The sequence below is a fragment of the Amblyomma mixtum genome, chromosome 7 (genome assembly GCF_055824585.1).
Source record: "Amblyomma mixtum isolate Tamu chromosome 7, ASM5582458v1, whole genome shotgun sequence".
Taxonomy (NCBI): domain Eukaryota; kingdom Metazoa; phylum Arthropoda; class Arachnida; order Ixodida; family Ixodidae; genus Amblyomma; species Amblyomma mixtum.
In genome coordinates, this window is record NC_143018.1 from 105975399 (window position 1) to 105991627 (window position 16229).

Consider the following 16229-nt stretch of genomic DNA (forward strand, 5'->3'; position numbering starts at 1 on the left):
AACTACGTAGGAGCGCATTTATCCGGTCTCTCTCCTTCTGTTTGAAGCGTAGGTATGGAAGGGCATAAGTGGTGTGGGTTATGATGTAAGCTTCGCCCCCACTATTTAGATCATTGGCAATAAACGTTTTCACCACCACCACAGTGCAAGTAGATTTTTGAAAGAAGTGATCTTTGCTTTCTGGTTTCTTAATCCTCGCTTCAGTTTGAAATACCTTTCAAATGTCACGCGTAAGAAATTGTTAAAAGATTTGCTTGACTCTGCCTTCCCAGAACCAATATATCGATCTGTGTATAGTGGAAGCCAAGGAGGAGATCTTTTAAAAATAGTATTCCGCCCCTATAAAACTCCGCCATGCCAGCTGGATGGTTTGGAATGAACAAAGGCGCGTCTAGTGAATACAGCGCCTTCGCTCACTCCAATCTTCTTCCCTTCCCTTACGGCGAGATTCAGGTGTCCAGCGAGATATGCGATACTGATATATTTCCTTTCCTTAAAAACCCATTTACCGACGAGCAAGGCGCAGAGCCGAACGGGCGATGGCGTTCTGTGCACTCCCTGGCAGCGTTGCAAGACGCTGTCCCGTTTCACTCTCACAGGTTAAGCTCAACATCTTGACCACACCTCAGTGACCCAAGCAGCAACACCGCGCTTCAGGCTTTCGCCTCGCCGCACTTTAGGGCGAGCACCGCAATAGGGCACTGCAGCAAAGTGCCCCCCTGAATTTTTCTGGCGTGAGTGAGGGCAGGCTGCTGATGCCAGCTCTGTTATATTGGCTAGTGTCCTTTTGTCTGTAATAGAGGAGGTGACAATAGCTTTAGCCATCACGGAAGCAAACAGAAACAACAAGAGGTACACAATAGTAGCAGACTCGCAGGCTGCATGCAGACGCTTCCTAAGGGGAAGAATAAGCAAGCAGGCCGGCACCCTCCTCAGGGAGGCGACAAATCTCAAAAACAAGCAGAATGTGTTATGGGCACCTGGGCACGGAGGTGCGGAGGGAAAGCTTCAAGTCGACGCGATAGTTCGAGGTTACACAAACCGAGCGAGCGACGACAAGGGGGAAACCAACACTACTCCGAACAGCTACGGAGAGCTCACCATGTTTTGGAAGTTAGGGTGCCGTAAATACCCGCTTCCCCACAAGACACTAACAAGACATCAGGCAACTACCTGGAGACGGCTACAGACAAACTCATACCGAAGTCGCTACATATACAATAAGCTTTGGCCTACGCAATACATTCAAGAATGCGCGTGGTGCGGAGAGATAGCCACCCTCTACCACTCAACATGGTGCTGTCCGGCGAGCCCGATAATGCCCAAAGTTACAAACCCGTCAGTCGAGTAGTAAGAGGAGCTTCTGTCCAGCTCCGACCCGCAATCAGCTTGCGCTGGTTGAGCGGGCCGAAGAGGCAGCAACAACCAATGGGGTCCTGTGCCTGGGAACACCACTTGCAGCTCAAGACCCCAACCCCTAAACCCCGTCCCAGTTTGCGGAATAAAGTTTTATACTACTACTAAGTGTGGTGTTTCTGCTGAGGGTCCGCTTTAGGGAGGGGGGAATGCACTGGAAATAGGTCCTCCCCCTCCCCCATGTTCTTACAGATGAAGGATGAAGTTATCTTGTAACATATTTTTACGGTATTGTTACTTGTTGTTCATTAAGGTCGAACGCGGTCTGGTTGTCCGCGTTAGGCTAGAATAGCCGTTTTTATGTGTGTTAAATATGTTGATTCCGCAATGGAATGTCATTTATGAACAGTGTTGTATATATCTATCTGTCTATTCAAATAAACTATTTTTGAGTGGACACTGTACTGTTCTGTATGCTTACATGAGAGAGGCTGCCTGACATTTTTATGTTCACCTTTTCACTGTTCCTGCTTCCATTGCCTCTCGAACAACGAGTGCATAGCACTAATTTCTGCTGTGCAATGGTGGCTGGCACGAGCGCTACAACTGAAGCTGGATCGTTACGTGCACTGAGTGCGTATGTATTTTACTTGCATGGTGTGCCAACAAAGTGCTTGTTGATGTTTTACAGCACTGTATTATCATCCCTCCCCGTGTGAAAGACAACCAATGTATGTAAGTCCAATAAACTCTTTTTTCGTCAACGCACTCGTCTTAAGTGCTCGAACGGCGCTCGTTGTTGTGCATTGGTAGAAATCATCGCAGCCTGACGGGTCCGATACAACTTTTAAAGAGATAAAAGGTTACTATCAATGACAATATGAATGCATGATTCGGTTTGTCTACGAGCAATGCAGCACTCGGAAATGACCGAAGTGTTCTTCCCGGTGCTCCGGACTAGCATTCTAGGCAGCTACGTGAGTGCCTGTGCGTTGTGGCGACTGGTTCTTACTATTTACGTTTGTCAAGGACGCGTCTGCCTGCCATGAAGGTCAAACTGACCTACACAGTCACCACCTGACCACACTATATCACACAGCGCATCATTTGATATCTATATTTCCGATCCGTCATACACAGGGTGTTTTACCCAAGATTTTTCACAATTTTTACAAATAGGCTTTTTGTGTTAGTAGCGCGCTTTTTTCCGCATAGCATAGTCACCGGTGCAGTACATCAGAGTACAGCTAAGATATGCTGACTAGCAGGCTGGTTGGTTAACTAAGGTTGAACAGTTAACTTTTTAACTATTTTAACTATTTTTGTTATGCTCATTAACTATTGAGATGCGTGTAGGCCACCGTAAGTAATATCCATAAACATTTTTAGAATTTCAGAGAAGGCGGTTATCCTCGGCGGTGCGGCCCATCAAAATCTGGCTACATCGCTGCAAAATACATTCGCTTTCGAGAAGCCTGCAGGAAAAGCAACTCTTCCAGGACACGTAATTCGCCGATATTGCCGAAATTTCTTGTGTCACATCCCGAAGAGTAGCCGCGCTTTCGAAATTCTAAAAACTGAGAATGCGGATGAGGTTAACTTCCCAGTTTAACTTCACTTTAATGAAGTTTTTCCTCCGTCTCCTCTTCCTAAAATATGACATGGATATCATATATGGGAGCCTAGACGCCTCTCAATGATTAAGTAGCCTAACAGTAGTAGTGAAAAAGTATTCAATATAATTAACCAGCCGGCTAGTTAGCACATCTTAGCTTTGTTCTGATGTACTACACCGCTGACAATGCTATGCCGAAAGACACAGTCTTAAAACTCAAAAAGCTTATTTTTAAAAAGTATGTAAAATCTTAGGCGAAACACTCTGTATGTTCCAGTATAGCGGCCATCGAAATGCAAAACCCCCTCCCCCCCCCCCCCCTCCCGGGACCACCATTCGCATCAAATTTGTAGGCCACCCGTTTGACGCAGGATGTTCCAAGTGGTGCCAAATGACTTGGCGTATTCCTGAGGCTAAAATTACTAATTGAAATGAAGCCCAAAATATGTGTTGGAACCGCACCGATGACCTTTGCCCCCAAATCGTGTATTCCGAGGACCTTCAGACGGCCATTACATCCAAACTGTTTGCCGCAAGGGGTTCCGGATGGTGTTAAACGATTCGTCGTGTTGGGTTGCGCACGTTTATAGCATTTATTAACTGATAGAACAAGGGAATTTACCGGATATAGCGAAGGCGGCTGTAAATCGACATCGCAGTGCAAAATCCATGAGGTAGATGGCAGTGCTTCTGTCCTAGACCTGTCTTTTGTGTCTTGGAGAGTGATGCTGTCAGTCATGCGGTGCGGACGCATGTTTAAATGCTCTTGGGATTACGCGCTGTGAACGGGACCGGGCGCACTGACTACTGCGAGAGTGCTGTCACTGCGTCGAATAGACGAGTTCTTTCTTTTAATGTTTAGAAAGTAAGATGTGCTTAGATTCAGGCTTGTTGTGGGAAGTGCAGAATATAGTTAAGAGCAGAATTTAGGTCAGTAACCATTAACGGCCGGGCCTATATCTTCTACTCATTTGTTATTGTTGTTTTTGTTCCTGAGTGTACGGCTAAGTGTATCGCCACTACGCGATAGTTCATACTGTACTCTTTACTCTTTTTCGCCATCAGTCTTTTCCTTATGCTTTAAAATATTTCTTACTGTTTACGCAGTATACCAGGTGTTGGAAGGACGCCCGCCACTAATTTTAAAAAGAGAGTTTTCAAGGTAAAGGGAAGCTTTTTGTAGCAAAGTAATACCAGTGCTAAGCGGACGTCGAAAAACAGGCGCATCATGTTAGCTAGTAAAGTTATTGAATAAATTTTATCGGTTAACTTTCCGACTATTTCCGATAAGCGGCTATTGCAATTAGATATTGGCAGTCGGTCGTTAGTAACAGCCATATGACGTTTTTGTAAACGCGATTACCTTAGCCTCTGTAGCTCAACAAGTGTAGGGATATTCCTGACGCCGTCCGAAAGCCGCGCGCCTGGGGGAAGAGCAAAGCGACGTCCACGGACGGCAGCCTTGACTAAAGTACGTCCAGGACTGATCCTGCGTCATGCACAGATGCAAAATATTCATGTACCGTGTTAAGTACTAAACAGAAGAAGTAGCGTCACAGCCTACCTAGAAGCAAAATGTTTGCAATGGCAACAGTTCTGCACGTAATAAGAAAATTCATTTCTGTACAATAACACATCTCACTGCACTGAAGGTAACACTGTGGCTTTGTGCACGCGGATCAGTACATCAGTTAGATTCCGCCCACGTTATTCCTCCGTGTAAAAGATAGGTCCTGGAGAAGTTAAAGGGCCAAAACATGTAGGAAAAGCTTCACTTGGCTCAAGAACCTCTAACTGGTAGTCAAGAAGAGCATGCAGGTAAACCGGATCACAGGGCACAGCACAAAAATACTTGAAATCAACAAAACTTTAGTCAAATTCTCAACAGATTGCAAAAGTACGTTTAATAAATATCCACGTGTCTCAGGGACACATTTCTTAAACATACACATTGAAATCTGTAGAACTGCTAACTTAGCAAAGACAGACCAATAAAAGAAGTCTAGTACTCAACAAAAACATAACAAAAACTGAAAGTCAGGTAGCTCTTAAATCTGGTAGTGGCACAGGGCAATTTGAGACACGGTTACGTCCGGTGACTTCCGCGCTCGTCAAAGGTCCGGGTGAATGACAATGTTTCCTTTGGCGCCTTTCGAGTGGATGATGTCGTGGAGCGCAGTGTTCGCTTCGGTGAGTAGATAGGTGCGGTCCATGACAGGGTCAAGCCAACCGGCTTCGAGCCCCTGAATAAGAGCTTTGGCTGTGACTTGCCACTCTTCCTGCAAAGGCATGCGAGTAACATGAACAAACAAAAAGCAGCTATATAAAAATAGATGCACTTTCGCGAATTTAAACGGATGCACAGACACGCTGCTATCAGGGAATACGATATACTGGAGACGCTAAGCATTGTTCAGAGAGCATGCTGTGTGTATTTCCGTGGTGAGCACACAGTACGATGCTGGAGCAATGTGCCCATCCCTGGAATTATTGGGAACGCGAGACACGCCCGCTCATATGTGCGTAGCTTTATTTTCTAACCGGTTGTGCTGAACATGACAGTGCATCTTTGGTCACATGACCACTTTCAACCGTCTGGCTATGTTATGGGCGCATGCAAGCTTTCTGAGGAGGCATAACCACGCAAAAAATGAGTACGCGCGCCAGGCCTGCAAATGTGGCCTTCAGCACTCAAACCAAACTCGGTTTTCTTCTTGGCTGCTGATTTTCTTGACCTGAAAATATTTTTGGGAGCTCCCCATCTTCACGCTTCCTTATTCAACATTTTAAATAACTTCAAAACTCGGTTTAATTTCTGTGCGACATGCTCTTCACGTATGTGCGAGATGTCTCGAAAGCCGCTGTGCTGCCATCAAATCGGTACCACTCCGCCCAGTGGTATACACTTTGTGGGAGAGTTGACTTAGGTTATCAAACAAGGAAGAAAAAAAAACAATTGAATGTATTTTTCCTTGGTTGCAAGCTGGCTGTTGGAGAGCTTTAGGCGTAGGCCTCACTCAGTTCGCACCTATGTCAACAACGCGTCACTGTGGCCTCACGGATAGGCTTCAGCAAGCAGCCTTGCAGAAGTAGCCGCCACGGAAGAGGGCCCAGGTTTTTCGCTCTGTATAGTGAAAGGGGGTTCGCGTACTAGTGACCTCAGCTATACAGTTCACCAAACAGCTGAGCGGACGGCAGCAAAATCACAGTCAGTCTACACAGCCAGAGAGCTGGAGCCGCGCGCGCCGGCACACTTCGTCGTCAACTTCTTCGTCTGCCATCGAGGCAACCTGAGGCGCATTCATAATAGTTCAGGCGCGTTAATTGTAATTCACTACAATGGCCCCGGGATGGAAGAGGAGCCATCCTGGCGACCTATGGTGCTGGCAAGAGGAGCGGGTCGTAATAAGTCTTGAGGCGACTGACATGGACAAGCTCACGGCCGCGACGACGCAAGTCCGACGAGGGTGTAAGCGGCTCTACAATATAATTAACAGGGGATGTTGATTCGACGACGCGGTAAGGGCCATGATGTTCTCTGCGAAATTTCGAAGACTGTCCTGGTGTAGTGGAGGGGACCCAAAGCCAAACTAAGGAACCTGGAGAGAAAGCGTGCGCGGTTTGATGGGCATCGTGTTCATGCTTTCGGCGACCTTGGGAGTCCGAGGTGAAAGAACGGGCCAGTTGGCGACATTCCTCGGCGTGCTTGGCGAGTTCGGAAAGGGGCGTGCATTCGGAGGCGTCCGGGGTGTACGGCAAAACCGTGTCCATTGTGGAGGACGGCTCACGGCCATACAACAGGTAGAAAGGGGAAAATCCGGTGGTTGACTGGGTGGCGGTATTGTATGCGTACGTCACAAAAGGCAGTACAGAGTCCCAGTTAGACTGATCTGACGAGACGTACATGGTGAGCATATCGCCGAGAGTGCGATTAAAGCGCTCAGTCAGCCCGTTAGTTTGAGGGTGGTAGGCAGTGGTGGTCCGATGAATGATGCGACACTCTCTGAGGAGGGCTTCCACCACGTCCGAAAGAAAGACACGGCCTCGATCACTGAGCAACTCGCGCGGCGCACCATGGCGGAGAACAAAATTGTGCAGCAGGAAGTGGGCAACGTCACGAGCAGTGGCAGCGGGTAGTGCGGCGGTCTCTGCATATCGGGTTAGGTGGTCGACGCCAACAATTATCCAGCGGTTCCCAGATAACGTGTAGGGCAGCGGGCCGTAGAGGTCGACGCCAACACGATCGAATGGGCGAGCCGGGCACGGCAATGGCTGCAAGGGGCCGCTCGTACGTGGCGCGGGAGACTTGCGTCGCTGACAGGCGATGCAGGAGCGGACGTATTGGCGAATGTACCCGTACATGCCCCGCCAATAATAACGCTGAGATATTCTTTGAAACGTCTTCAACACACCGGCGTGGGCACATTGTGGGTCAGCGTGAAACGAGGCACAGATCTCAGAACGTAAATGGCGAGGTATCGCGAGGAGCCACCGTCGACCATCTTGCGTGTAGTTACGGCGGTAGAGCAGGCCATCACGGAACGCAAAATGTGGTGCCTGGCGGCGTAGAGTGCGCGAAGGTACAGCAGTGTGAGCGTTGGTCACGACGTCGATGATCGACGCAAGCCACGGGTCTTTGCGCTGTTCCGCAAGCATATCAGAGGCGGTAAGAGGCGAGAGGACGGGTTCAGGCACGGATGAGCATGCAGCGGCGGTGGGCAGAGGAGATCGAGATAGAGCGTCGGCGTCCATGTGCCTACGGCCAGAGCGATATACAACGCGGATGTCGAACTCCTGAAGGCGGAGAGCCCACCTGGCGAGGCGGCCGGCCGGGTCTTTAAGAGACGACAACCAGCAAAGCGCGTGATGGTCCGTGACGACATCAAACTGGCGGCCGTACAGATAGGGTCGAAATTTCATGAGTGCCCAGACGATCGCTAAACATTCCTTCTCCGTAACGGAATAGTTGCATTCAGCCTTGCTGAGCACCCGACTCGCATACGCCACGACGTATTCCTCATAACCATCTTTCCGCTGAGTCAGGACAGCTCCGAGGCCGACGCCACTTGCATCAGTATGCACCTCGGTAGGGGCTCTCGGATCGTAGTGGCGAAGTATGGGCGGCGAGGTAAGAAGACGGCGCAGTGTGGTGAACGCGTCTTCGCATTCGGGGGACCAAGCGGACAGGTGGTTGTCTGTTCCAAGCAGTTTCGTGAGTGGCGCAATGATCGACGCAAAATTGCGGACGAAGCGCCGAAAATAGGAGCACAGACCGATAAAGCTCCGAAGCTGCTTCATTGTTGTCGGCTTGGGAAACTCCGCACCAGCGCGAAGTTTGGCCGGGTCGGGGAGAACGCCTTCCTTAGATACAATGTGACCCAAGATGGTTAGCTGCCGGGCGCCGAAGTGGCACTTCTTCAGATTAAGCTGTAGGCCGGCGTCGGTGAGGCAAGTCAGAACCTGCTGCAGGCGCGTGAGGTGAGTGGAAAAATCTACCGAAAAGACAACGATATCGTCCAAGTAACAGAGGCACGTATGCCACTTCAGCTTCCGTAAGACGTTATCCATCATTCTTTCGAATGTAGCTGGCGCGTTGCACAGGCCGAATGGCATAACGGTGAACTCATAAAGGCCGTCGGGGGTAACGAATGCGGTCTTCTCACGGTCAGCGGCAGCCATCGGGACCTGCCAGTAGCCCGAACGCAAGTCAAGAGAGGAGAAGTATTCGGCGCCTTGGAGACAGTCAAGAGCGTCATCGATGCGGGGAAGCGGATAATTGTCTTTGTGGGTAATTTTGTTCAGTCGCCGGTAATCGGCACAAAATCTGATAGAACCGTCTTTCTTCTTGACCAGCACCACCGGAGAAGACCAAGGGCTGTGAGAGGGACGGATGACGCCACGGTGCAGCATGTCTTCAACGTGCTCACTTATCACTTGACGCTCAGCCGCAGACACGCGATAGGGGCGCTGCCGAAAAGGCGGGTGGGAGCCGGTCTCAATGCGATGAGCCACGGTTGATGTACGGCCTAAAGGCTGATGGGCTGCATCGAAAGCGAAGCGGAAAGTGTGGAGAAGGGCTGAAAGCTGCTGACGGTAGGTGGACGGAAGAGTATCGTCGATGGCGGCGCGGAAAAGTTCGTCAGGCGCAGGTTCAGTAGCGAGCTCGGAATGCATGGCGTTTAGAGAGGGACCGCTGGCTGCCTCGTGGACATTAAGGGCAGAGAGAAGGCAGACAGGTTGAATGCAGCCAGGGGACTCACCAGGTAGCAGGGTAAGGGCACACGAGGATGGATTGTAGAGCAGCATCTTCGTGACACCCCGCCGAACATCGAGGACAGCAGAAGGTAGCGGCAGGTTCTTCCGGCGTACAAAGGAAGCAGACGGCGTAAATAAAACGGTGTCATCCGACGCGGCACGGCACGACAGGGAAACAAGGGCAGATGCTCCCGGCGCTACTTCAACATCTTCAGCGACAGTGACCTTGAGTGGCAAGGGGGCAGAGGTTTCAGTAGTAAGCTCGTCAAACAAAGGGGAAAATTCAACTTCAGCGCGGGCGCAATCGATGACGGCGTTGTTGTGTGACAGAAAGTCCCACCCGAGAATTATGTCATGTGAGCATGAGGACAGCACCAACAATTCGACTGAATACAATATATCGTCAATGATGACTCGCGCTGTGCACGAGGCGAGAGGGGCAATGCACTGTTCACTAGCGGTGCGGAGCGAGAGACCCGTAAATGGCGTCGTGACTTTGCGCAAGCGGCGGCAGAGTTTTTCGTGAATCACTGATACTGAGGCACCCGTGTCGATAAGCGCATGTACCGGCAGTCCGTCGACGATGACCTGAAGAACGTTGCGTGGGGAAAACGGAGGCCTTGAGCTTTTCGAACAGCGCGCAGTTCTTGCCTCCGGAACTGCGGATCTTAGTTTCCCTCTTCAGCGGGGGGAGGGCGACGGCGCATTGGTGACAGTGAGCGACGGCGCGGTGATGGAGAACGTCGGGTCTCGTAAGCACGACGGTCGGGGGCGTACGCGTCTTGCGGCGAGGATGGAGAAGCCGAATAAACATCTGGGATGGATGCACAGGGGTTGAGATGGTTGGAGATGCCACAATGCGACGGCGACAGTGGCGGGCGACATGTCCCGCGTACCCACAGGAGTAGCAGATGGGTCGGTTATCCGATGTGCGCCAAGGGTTGTAAAACCGCTGCGGAGACGGCGAAGAAACCGGGGCTGGTCGTAGAGACGGGGCGGGGCGCAGGACGGGCTGACGAGGTGGAACAGTCAGGGGCACGGAGCGCGCCGCTGCTTCTGCGTAGGTCATCCGGGCGGGTATAGGAGATGGTTGGGGATACTGAGCCTCGGCGTAGGTTAAGGGAGCAACCGAAGGGACTGGATGTGCAGTTGGAATAGCCTCGGCAACTTCATGGCGGATGACCTCCTGCAATGGCGCCACCAGAGGAGTCGCAGCGTCGTGACTGGAGGGCATCAACGAGAGCTGACGCGCGACTTCCTCCCGAACAAACTGCTTTATCTGCGGTGACAGTTGCGCCGGGTCGGTGTCAGATGTGAGGGAAGCAAGCGATTCCTGCTGCGAGAGCGGAGAACGTGTGAGGATGCGTCGCTTCCGAAGTTCGTCAAAGTTCTGGCAATGAGTAATGACGTCGGCGACTGTGGTGGGATTGCGTGCCAGAAGCATCTGGAACGCATCGTCGTCGATTCCTTTCAAAATGTTCTCAATCTTGGCGCGCTCAGACATAGAGGCATCAACTCGTGTGCACAGGTTCACAACGTCCTCTATGTAGCTGGTGAAATTTTCACCAGGCAGCTGCGCCCGACTTCGCAGGCGTTGTTCCGCGCGCAGCTTGCGCACCGCAGGCCTGCCAAATACATCAGAAAAATTGGACTTGAAAGCTGACCACGTGGGGATGTCGGATTCGTGGTTTCTGAACCATAGGTTCGCAACGTCCGAAAGGTAGAAGATGACGTTGTTGAGTTTGAGTGCATCGTCCCACTTGTTATGGGTGCTCACCCGTTCGTACGATGCCAGCCAATCCTCGACGTCATCGTCGCCGGTGCCACTGAAGAAAGCGGGATCGCGCTGCCGCAGCGCTCCAGCGCACAGAACGGTCGGCGTGGGTGGTGCAGGACTGGGCACGGAGTCCTTAGGCATTGTGAGTGGCGGGAGAAGACGGCTGCGAAGGTCCAGGGCGTCAGACGACCGCAACCTCCACCAAATGAAAGGGGGTTCGCGTACTAGTGACCTCAGCTATACAGTTCACCAAACAGCTGAGCGGACGGCAGCAAAATCACAGTCAGTCTACACAGCCAGAGAGCTGGAGCCGCGCGCGCCGGCACACTTCGTCGTCAACTTCTTCGTCTGCCATCGAGGCAACCTGAGGCGCATTCATAATAGTTCAGGCGCGTTAATTGTAATTCACTACAATAGAGACAACTTTGATCACATCCCCCTCCCCCCTTCCATAGCTCACATCACTCAGGGATGGAGGAGGGAGCCATTTTCAGGTGGCCTACTTCCCAACATAAAGCATAAAATTTCTGTTGGTCTGCAACACTAGGCTGATTTTTTTTACTCCAACTCTTCAAGCATCGACAGCCTTTACATTAGAGATAGTCGACTACCAGCTCTGGCTGCGCAAGTTAACCGCTTAAACTATATTTTTGACATGGTGAAACTCAACTAAACAGAAGGCCGAATTAAAAGAACATACCCCAACAGTTTCGACCATGTAACTTGGGACGACATCAGGCCCTCTATAGCACTTCCATTACGTTGTCTCACCACGAACTGGAACGTGAGTACACTTTGCCCCATTTTTTACACGTTTCAGCTTCTATGGTACGCAAGTGACTATTTCAAGACGTTTTTTACTAACGAAGGGCTGGCAGAGAAGTTGCTACATGAATATAATTAAAAACTGAAGTCACTAGATTTCTTTGTCTAATGTCGCTATTATTAAAATATGACACATCTACGGTTCCGTCAGTGCTGAGGGGCTTTTTTTTCATATGTCGAAGACGCTTCATTTTTTCTCTACAGTACCGAAGAATTCTAGCTTGCGGTATACATATGAGCCAAACATGAAGCAAGGGAATAAGTCACATTTACTGGCTGCAATATTTCTCTCTTAGGAATGACTTTTCTGCCATAGCACTTGGCAAAAACTCTTTTAACGCTCGCTCCACATAGTACTCAGCAGCCATATATGCCGAAATACAGGCTGGAGACAACATGCGACTCACAGGCGTCGTGGCATAGAGCGCTGCACCGGTGATGGACGTCTCCTTCCACATCATGCGTCGGGGGTCGATCTCGACGGAGCCGCGGTTGCCCACGACCTGCGCAGTGGAAACGCCATCTAGATATGCGCAGCTCACTGCAGTAGCCTCCCCCACGTCACTGAGCCTTTTGCCTTTCCGGACCTTCGAAAAATTGAGGCACGGGAAAGTAACATGCTATAGCGCTTATCCCCAGACTGAACGCATGGTTGCGCATTATTGCAGCTGCCTTGCTACTGACTACCTGTGTTATCCTTTTCTAATCTTCAGGTAGCACACTGGCCAAAGTAGAGCCATCGAGGGCCTCAGGTTAGCACGTCTACCTCGTGCACGCTTTTAGCCAGCATTCGTTCCCGGTAGAGACTGCCAGCGATGAGGCTGGGCCTCTGTTGCGTGGTAATAGCGTTTTTTATTATTATTAAAGCACGTATACTTTGTGGGTTTCTACGTGGAAACAGGCCACCACCCACCGCGGGTTCGAGCTTCGCGCGAGCCAAGGGCCCCGATCAGCCGTCACCACACACACACTGGGACACCGATGCGGTGCACTCAACTTCCGCTGGGAGGAGAGCGATTCGCCGCAAAGAAATAGGCCTCCAAGTTCACCAAGGAGACGTTTATTCACGTCGTCCTTCAGCAGTACACACGCACTCAATCGTCACCCCGTCCCGGGGGCGCGCGAGGAGCAAGGCTCCGCTGCGCGCACGAAGCGACTCGAGCAATGTGCGCCGCTAGCACGCCGCTGCAGGAGAATGTCCCCGCGGCAGTGCTGTGATCTCTCTCTCGTGTCGACCGTTGGGCCGGTTGCGAGAGAGAGTGGGCAATCAACGCAAGGTACGCCTGTCGGAGGTCGCTGGACCCCGCTGGACAGGCTCGAGCCGCTGCAGGTCAGAGGACACGTGCGGGCGAGCTCGAGTCAGCACTGGTCCGAACGTCAAAGGCCGGCACGGACAAACAGTAACGTACGCACCTTACGCTGTCTCGGAGGGGATCTCTCTCTCTGGGCCCCGCTCGGACGGTCGCGCGGGGCGCGGCCGCCCAAAGCGGGTCCCAAATTCCCGCCAAAAGGCGCCAATGGCAAAGGCCCTTGGGGAGCCGGGGCGGAGCTGTGGCTAAATGACAGTGATTAGTCACCCAGCCGCCTCTCCACCGCCTGAGGCGGGAGCAAGGGAAAGAGGAGAAACAACGCGGGAGGCCGGCAATGCCGCACAAAGGCGACGGCGGAAAGCCAGGATTCCCACATCCCCCTCTCTTTAAATGCCCTCCTACCCATCGGCAAAGCACGCGGCCAAAATAAAGAAATCAATACACAAAAAAAATAAGCTACACTTCAGTTCAAAAAAATAAAGAAATGAATACACAAAAAAACTAGCTACACTTCAGTTCCAGCCAGAACAACGTAAGAAAACAAAGGAAAAACAAGGGCAAACAAACAAACACTGGCATACGCTTCAAGAAATCAAAACAGCACGCAGATTATATACACGGTACACAAGGCGATGTAAATTCAACTGTACAACTATGTGACAGGCGGATGTCAGCCTCAAAGTTCGATGGCGCGGCCCCCCTGGGCTCTAAACTTTTGACAAAGACTACATCGATATGTGCAGTAACGCGTTCTGAAGACGTTGCTGGGTAGACCGTGTGCACGCGCCGTGCATCCTCCGCTTATTGCTCGCGCTACGTCATCTAGCCTCTACATGCGATCCGTGCGTAGGATGCGCGGACGCTTCTTGTTGACAACCACGACCACTACACAAAGGCCGCGAACCTTCGCCTTCAGAGGCCGTGCTCTAAAAGGTGTAAGACGAAACCACGTGGACAACATTAATAGGCACATGGGGACACAGAGAGAAGCCAAGCTTTTACTAGGAACCTTGCGAATGAAGAACAAAAGTTATGGGGACGCTTAAATGTCCTTAAGTCAAATGTGAATGCGTTGCTAACTATGCGGCATGAGGTGGTCGCGTAAAGCCCCTAACGTATCGCACAGAACGAATGTTCCTCAGGAGCAAGTCGAAGTGCCACATGGAGGATCTCTATGCATGGCCGCCTGTCTGTTCAGATAAGAGTGCGCCTTGTCCTTGGTTGGGGGGAGGGGGAAGAAGGCTATGCTACGCAGGACCATCCTCCTGAAGAGTTGCCGCTTCTTTATGCTTGTGCATGCCTCCTGCCATTTTCATGAGCGGGGGTGGTGGGGAGGTGTATGAAGGCGCAGGAAAGTGTGCTGGCATCGCGGAATTCTACTCGCATATTTATGTCAATTCGCAGGTAAGCGAGGTTTATTCCCACCCAAGAAAATAGTTCCCCAGAGGCTGAAGCGTAGCGCACCCTTTTTATAAACCAAGATGCAGTGTTTCGAGCACCGGCTCCACCCCCTTTTTGTTTTCAGCGCAGCCCCTTTTCTTTCTTCGCAGGCACTACCTAATGCTGGTCGAATGACGTCCCGGCCCTGTAATCCAATGAGTAAGTGTGAAGTGACATCATTCCTGTTGTACGTTATCATCGCTGTGGGTTGTCTGAATTACCCGCTTTGGGTCATGTGGCTGTGACATCTCATCGCCATCGAGCGATGGAAATTTTGTTTCCGACACCGCCCAGGTTTTCGGCGGACTTCCGCTTTAGCCAACCGGAAACCTTTCTGGTTAACATCCCTGCCTTTCCCCCTCTCTTTATCTCTCTCTCTCCGATTTAGCGCTATTGCTTTTAAAAATGCGAGGGTGCCTTTGTAACCATATTTTTTCGGCGCGAAAAGACCCACGACATAAAAGAAGAGACAAAAACGACAAGGCCCCAGAAGTCTAATGCGGCAACCTGCCATGGCTTTCAGAGGACAACTTGAAATTTTTAAATAAAAAACAAAATTAGTCCGTGCTTTATTTTTGTGTTATGAAATTTACTTCCATTCTTTCCCCATGCGATAAGATGTGTACGTAGACCGTAAAACCGACGAGCACAATTGGAAAGTGGGGTGGCCTGCTAACACTCTGAAGAGCTCAAGCATGCTTTGAAACAGGTCCGTGCCTTCAGACTGCTGCATGTATTACCAGGGACAAAAGTTGTATACTCCACGCGGCGGGAGCAGGAACTACGAAATACAGCGTTGCGACGCCATCTACAGGCGGCATATGGGATCGAGAAAGACAATGCCTGACCTTTGTAATCTGCAGGCCTGTCGCTTGGCTGGTTTCAATGTTTCGTGCATTAGCTCGCCAAAATGCCGAAGTTTTCTGTTGCTCCCGCCGCGTGGAGTATACCACTTTTGTCCACGATAGTACCTCTATTCTACCAAAGTGGATGCAGCAAGGGTGTGAAAAGTCCAGAATAGGAAGAGGACAAACGATACTTACTACGACAGTGCCGTTCTGGCCTAGGAGATTCAAGTCTTGCTGAAGATTAACGTTGGCCAGCATTTCAACGATGGTGTCCACTCCATGCCCTTCCGTCCATTCCTGATGGCAAGCAACAGCAGAAGTTAGTGACACACTAGCATGTAACAGCCAACAAGTCTCTATACGCTAACAATAGCGGACAAAATGACGTCGCAAGGTTTGCTCTTACGGCCTCAGTTGCCACTGCAGAGTGCGGACACGTGGGTACAATCTTTATCTGTGGCCACTCGTCCACTGCGAGTAAAGGTGGTGCTTCAGTGTTCTGCATATTTTACAACGAAGGTTTTAGTTCAGAGTAATAAAACGCTCTTCCTCTTTTTCAGGTCCTGTGCGTTTTTCTATGCACTGATTTTCTATTATGATGCGTGCCCAGCAGCCACTAATAGCACAAGCCGGCCTTTGCGTTTCGCCTTCATCGAAACGCAGCCGCCGCGGTCGGGTTCGAACCCGGGTACTGACCCGGATTTCCCGGGTTCGAACCCGACCGCGGCGGCCGCGTTTCGATGGAGGTGGAACGGAAAGACCGCCTTGTGCTATGCGATGTCAGTGGACATTAAATCCCCCAG

General features: G+C 50.9%; 1 protein-coding gene across 1 annotated transcript in view; it reads right to left on the reverse strand.

The window, feature by feature from the left end:
* Positions 1-4990: 4990 nt before the first annotated feature.
* LOC149337109 (uncharacterized) overlaps positions 4991-16229 on the reverse strand; it is a 30449-nt gene continuing 19210 nt past the window's right edge. The window contains exons 2-4 of the mRNA XM_089553325.1: positions 15622-15723; positions 12236-12331; positions 4991-5250 (exon numbers count right to left, since the gene is read on the reverse strand). Coding sequence (XP_089409451.1) covers positions 5083-5250; positions 12236-12331; positions 15622-15723 — 366 coding nt within the window. The 3' untranslated portion in view covers positions 4991-5082. The remainder of the gene's footprint in view (positions 5251-12235; positions 12332-15621; positions 15724-16229) is intronic.